We start from the raw sequence: 6,163 nt of genomic DNA, 5'->3' as shown, positions 1-6,163 counted from the left end.
TAAATAAATTGAAATCACTATACCAAACAAGAGAAATACCAACGGACATTTGTTTGAAGAAATAGGTACACTTATCTATCTTTGTCATCTGAATTCAGCAGAGATGATAAAACAAATCCCCAAGCTTTCTCCACTTTCCCAGATTGAGATTATGGATGTATATGAAGAATACACAGATAAAATACATCTATGAGTTTTCATCTGCCTCTAGTGATGATACCAACTTAGAAAGCAAAATAGTTTTACTACTCATCATCCCACACACCACACATCACAACATTCCATTTCCTCTCAAACCTTGGGTAACAACAATTAAAAAATAATATATATATTTTACAAGACTTGGGCATTAGATGATAACCTTTTAATTAGTTCCTCACATAAGTTTTGTAAACTTAAAATGGGATGATGAATACACACTTCTATAATGCATTTGACCAGTGGGACACAAAAATTAATCATCAAAATATTAAAAAAAAAAAAAAATACAAAAAGAGAGGCTCAGAAAACTCCAAGCTACTCCAAGGAGTTCATTAGATCTTTAAAACTGAAAACCAGCCAGTCAGCATTAGCGGCAACAGCTTCTCGAAGTTGGACACCGGCATAACATATAAACAAATCTGCACCTCCTGGTTTACGAGCCTATATTGGGAACAAAACAAGTTAAAAGAGTAGAAGATTCACATTGGCAGGAAACTCAGAAAAAGTCCCAGTAGAGGATAATCGTAAAAGTCTTTATCTAATTTGACCACCCTGTAGGAATGGGCAAAAATATACAAATTTGGCAATTCCTCAAAACCAAGTTGAGTTGATGGAAAGACCATTGCAGGCTTTTATTTCTATTTATTTTCCTTGTATAAATACATACTGTGCAGTGTGACAACTTGTGGAAAACTGACACATGGATCCAATTTAAAGTTTAGATGAATTATACTTACCTCAAGATCAGTTGCACCATCCCCAATCATGACTAATGCCTTGTAATTATGAGCCTGGAAAACCAAGTTTAGTATCTCCACAAGAAACATTCTTAACAACCAACTATTAAACAAACAGCTAAGAGGCTTGCCTTCCTTATCTGTTGAACTGCAGTGGCTTTTCCTCCACTTCTTGAAGTAGGCTCCTTGGTGTCAAACCCCACAAACTCCCCAGAACTTCCAAATAGCAATCGATTGGCAAAGATGTTTTCATGTGGAATCCCAAGGATTGATGCAACAGGCTTCAAAATAATTTGTTTAATCAATAATTACAAAAAGTAATCTGTTCTTCAATTTATTCCCCAATTTGAAAAAGTAGATGCCATATACCGAATCCCATATAAACAAGAACTCTATGAACCCTACAACTGTTGATATGTCAGATCACAAAATAAGTTTCTTTTATAAGTAGATCACAACATAAGCTAACCTTCTAAAGCATTCAAAATGGAGGACATCAAATAAATCTAAGTATTGAATGAACAAACACCTATTTATTTGTTCTAAAAATTTCTAATAAAATATTCTTAGTATACAGTTTGTACAATGATAAAGCACTTCCAAGGTGCCATCATCATTCAAAGCTTTTCGTATTTAAGGAGTTAAAATGTTCCTTGACTCAGTTGGATCATGTTAGAATCCACCAAAATAGCAATCCAACGCTGTTGAAAGAACATCACATGCTACAGTACTATCCTAAGATTGACTGAACACAATTACTGTCCAACTAAATGAATAAAATTGTAAGGGTCTACATGGAACATATATGTATGATTTTACGTAATTATTCATCAATGAATGCTCTAGGAAAAATACAAAAGCAACAGACACTTCCATCATTTGACAGCATTAATTTTTTTTTATAAGTAATCATTTGACAGCATTAATTTTTTTTATAAGTAATCATTTGACAGCATACATTGATCATTTGACGAAAGCCTCCAGAGATAAGGTAAACAGTGGTATTATTAGCCTTCAGCATCTTGACCAACTCGTCTATGCCAGGAGAAAGCCTACACATCAAAAAGTGGAAGTTGTGAATACCATTTAATCTGAAATTAAAATCAAACTATTGGTCATTACCGTTCATCCAGTGGAAAGCAAAAGAAAAAATAGATATCAACAGACAAAAAACCAGATCTATACTACGCAAGATTGTTTAATTTGTTTGTGATTACCAAGTAGCGCAATTATGTTTGTGATTATTGTTCTTCACCATCATAACCTATAATCATGGTATCTCCACTGTATAAACAGTTCAGAGTTTTGATTTGATGGCATGACTCAGTATATAACAAAATAAAATCTGTAGTAGGAAACCAATGATGGCCATTATGTTAATGGCTTGACAAGCCTAAGCTCTGCCATTTAAAATTTACATGCTTCGTGTAGTTCTATAAGCTAATAGTTATATTAGTGAAAATTACAACTATAAAGAACAATAGACAATAATATTAATCTGACAACTCACTACCCCTTGAAAACAGGAGGGATCATTTCAACAATAATTTTACGGCTGAAGCATGGAACTTGCATTTTACATAGTTGGGAACTTGGTTAACAGTTACAGAAATGGTTGCAAGGAAACTTGAATTTATTAAAATGAGGACTGCAAGTCTCTTCCAATCTGTTTCGATAACTTACTGTATAAAGGATGCAAACATGGAACTAACTTTGTTGGCACCATGCCGTCAAACTAGCAATTGATAAAATTTCATAAAACATATTTTTTTATGAGCAAATTCAACATATTCCATCCAGATTGTACAGATCCTTGAAGGAAAAACCTCGGGAAAATTTTGTATAACCTTGTAGAAAATATAAGATTAAATATTTCCTAATATTTTCCACACAGAAACCTTTACAATAGCGTTTGACTTTAAATAGAAAACAAGAACTGCAACTGCATTAAAAGTCACAGAAATGCAATGATCTTAAAGCAAACTCAATAACTGAGCAAGAAGGTCTTGCCCATCTCAACTGAAATTCAATTGTCCTTCGTGTTTCATAAGATATGGTGCAAGCACACTGCATCTTTGACAACATCCAAATTAGTGTCATTTAGAATTGATAATCATTTTCAATAGAAACTTCAGAGGTAGGACTATATATTATGTCTCTCCAGCACAAAGATGATGAGGCTTTCACACTCCATGACCAAATCGTGTTGTCAAATGCTATATGAAACAAATTGGAGTATCGAGTTTTAATTTTCAATTAAACTATGCGACCCACCTGATTAAGAAAACAAGTCAATACTAGCTCAAGATAAATAAAATTCTTTTTAAAAAAATCCCTCAGACCTTGGGGGCCTCTTTTCAAGGAAGTCCTGAACTTGAGCAAAGGAAGGATTGAACAAAGCAAGTCTGGCAGCCAAGGCCTCCTCGAAAGGAACAGAACCACTCATTGCTCTAGCAAAATCCAAAACCAAAGTCAGAAATAGGCACTAACACCAAACTGATTGAAATAATTATAATGAAATGTGAGAAATCCAACCTAGAAGTCCATTCCGCAACAGCCTTTCCAGCTCCACAATACTCTGCAAGTTCATCAATGCCTTCATCCAGACACACCGTGCTATCCACATCGAAGCACACCGCATTGGCACTTCTCCATAAATCAAGGACATCTATATATTTACGATGGCAAACATCAGCCACAGATATATCATTCTAAAATTGTCCAAAATTAACCTTGAAGAAGAACATAGTTTATATTTAAAGAGTTCAACAATTCGTTATCATAAAATCTAAAATCAATATCTAGGTAAGTAAAGTCCATTATTGGAACATATATACCAAAAATCAATTTACTAGGTCTCGTTACCACAACTGCAAATAAGGATTGAAGCGAGTTAAGTATTGGACTCAACCGGATCAAAAAGTACTCAATATTTAGAACTAAACCCATTTTTCCTCCAAAATTAAAACTTAAAAGATGCTAGGATACATTGTTTGAACATAACCTTTGGATGGCAGAGTGTTGTTCGAGTGACCCAATTTTGAGGTTTCCAATGGTTGAACAGAAGCAGTAATTGATTTCAATGATTTAGGAGATTTGTCCATCCCAATTCGACTGATATCCAATCTTCTTTTGAATTGGAGAGAAAATGCAGGAAGGAAAGGAGAGTTAAGTTGCCTATAATGAGCACTAATGAGTGTCATCTGAGAACTCACCAATCCTTCCATCAAATTATCTGTTTCCAACAAGTCAAAAAATAAAAATATTCAAATAAAAAAAACAATACTACAAATGCTCTTTTTTCTACCTTGGTTAAATAAGTGCGAATCCAAATGAACAGTGAATGTTTTACCATTATTTTTTTTTTTTCCTGTTTTGACCATGCTTTTATCACGAATTTCAGTTCTCCTGTTTTTCTTCTTCGTTTACCGACAAAGTTTGTTGTCTTTTTACATTTCTAGAAGTTTATCTCTTACACATTTTGTACTTATTTAATCTCAACTTTCCAGAAACACTTTGATTCCTCGTTCTTGTGTTTTCATCTCTTATATTCCTCACTTTTCCACACAAACTTCTCGGTGGCCTTCAAATTGATTTTCGTTCTTCTGAATTTCCGCATCTCATGAGTATGCTTTTTTTTTTTTTTTCTTTTTTTTTCTTCTCTCAGTCGAAGATGTCTGAATTTTTACAGGATGATTAAATAGATCATTCACATATGCATGAGACAAAATCAAACCGAAACACAATCTGTTTGAATTTCTACAAGTTGAGTAAAAATAATACCCATATACATGAAACCAAACCGAATTCATACACAATCTGTAATACATGTCTAGATGTAAAATAAAAAATAAAAAATAATTCCATCAGACGATTCCAGAAACAGAGGGTGGGTATGCTTTTTCTTCTTTCTTCTCTCAGTCGAAGATGTTCAATTTCTATGGGATGATTAAGGTTAAGTTTGGATAGTGAGTTGAGACGAGATGAAAGTTGAAAATTAAATGTAATATTATTTTAATAATATTATTATTATTTTGAGATTTGAAAAGGTTAAATTGTATCTTGTATTTTACGTGAGAATTTATGAAAGTTATAATAATGATATGAGATGGGTTGAGATGGTTTTGGTATCACTGAACCTAAATAGATTATGCATAAGCATGAGACAAAATCAAACCCAATATGTAAGATGCTGAAATTTCTACAAGTTAGAGTAAAAAAATCATACCCACATATACGAAATCAAACCAAACTAAAAAACAATCTGTAATACATGTGTAGATCTAAACAAGAAAACAAAAATTTCCTCAGACGATTACTGAAACAGAGAGTGGGGAGATCTCAGAGATCCTTACACCCAGACCCAACGGCTGCCGTTTTCGTCCTTTCTGTTGAGAACACAATGTTTTGTGTGATTTTCTGGAGGTTTGCGGTTGTTCTTGGTGGAAACTTGATGGAACAGAGAAAGCGGGGAGAGATTGGGACCGAGTGACGGAGAGAGAAAGAACGAGAGGGAGGCGGAACAGGGGATTTACGAGACGGAGATAGACGGAGGGAGGAAGAGTGTGGCGGCTGTTCTTGGCGGAACCTCGGCGAGACGGCGACTCGAGGAGAGAAGAGGCAGCGTTGTTCAGTAAAAGAGAGAAAGTGAGAGAGATATGAAAGACGTGGTGTTGGGAGAGAGAGATTTCTGAGAAAATGGTGCGGTTGTCAGCGCAGGTGGGGAAGAGAGAGAGAGAGAGAGAGAGAGATTTGGTGGATGTTGGATGTAACGGTCGGGGGGGTTGGTGGGGTGGTTGGGGGTGGCCAGGGCTGGGCTTGTCGTCTAAAATTGGGGAGGGAGGATTCGGTTTTACTTCTGGTATTTTGGGCTTTAGATGATAAAAATAGATAATGCTACAAATTATTTGGGATTTAACAATTGACTTATTTCTTCTTTTTTTTTTCTTCCAAATAATATCAACTCTTAATAAAATTCTAATAAAAATAATTTTTAGAAATTAAATTTTTACATTCTATTTCTTTTAATTTTGAGTTCTGTAAATATTGAATTGAATTGCTATACTTTAGTAGAAATGTGTAGCTATAGAATTTTTTTTCCCTTTTATTAATGATTTTTATTTAATGATTTATTAAAATATATAATTTCCAAACTTAAATATTTCTTTCGTTTCTAGATAAATTGAATAGTTTAGTAATTAACCCTAAATTAATAACAGTAGATT

The 6,163-nt window shown here is 34.0% G+C and overlaps 1 protein-coding gene across 3 annotated transcripts; it reads right to left on the bottom strand.

The window, feature by feature from the left end:
• Window positions 1-284: 284 nt before the first annotated feature.
• On the bottom strand, window positions 285-5,745 carry LOC122282558 (phosphoserine phosphatase, chloroplastic). 3 transcript variants are annotated; one of them, XM_043094493.1, is made up of 8 exons: window positions 5,258-5,745; window positions 3,943-4,173; window positions 3,474-3,606; window positions 3,281-3,388; window positions 1,897-1,990; window positions 1,070-1,219; window positions 939-992; window positions 285-642 (listed from the first exon to the last, which is right to left on the bottom strand). In XM_043094493.1, exons 2-8 carry the CDS (start codon window positions 4,163-4,165, stop codon window positions 517-519), a joined length of 888 nt encoding a protein of 295 aa, XP_042950427.1. In that variant the 5' UTR covers window positions 4,166-4,173; window positions 5,258-5,745; the 3' UTR covers window positions 285-516. The 3 variants fall into 3 exon arrangements, with proteins under 3 accessions (XP_042950427.1, XP_042950426.1, XP_042950428.1); XM_043094492.1 differs by having other exon boundaries at window positions 5,294-5,744; XM_043094494.1 differs by having other exon boundaries at window positions 5,245-5,263.
• Between the last annotated feature and the right edge of the window lie 418 nt (window positions 5,746-6,163).

This window comes from Carya illinoinensis, chromosome 11, assembly GCF_018687715.1.
Source record: "Carya illinoinensis cultivar Pawnee chromosome 11, C.illinoinensisPawnee_v1, whole genome shotgun sequence".
In the NCBI taxonomy this organism is placed as follows: domain Eukaryota; kingdom Viridiplantae; phylum Streptophyta; class Magnoliopsida; order Fagales; family Juglandaceae; genus Carya; species Carya illinoinensis.
This window is presented reverse-complemented; position numbering and strand designations above follow the sequence as displayed.

Bases quoted from the DNA above. Each gene is read 5' to 3' on its own strand.
- LOC122282558 (XM_043094493.1), bottom strand. From the start codon at position 4,165: ATGGAAGGATTGGTGAGTTCTCAGATGACACTCATTAGTGCTCATTAT. The intron at 3,607-3,942 runs GTTATGTTCAAA...GTAAATATATAG, and splicing joins CAACACTCTGCCATCCAAAG to ATGTCCTTGATTTATGGAGA. The intron at 643-938 runs GTAAGTATAATT...TTCCCAATATAG, and splicing joins ATGGTGCAACTGATCTTGAG to GCTCGTAAACCAGGAGGTGC.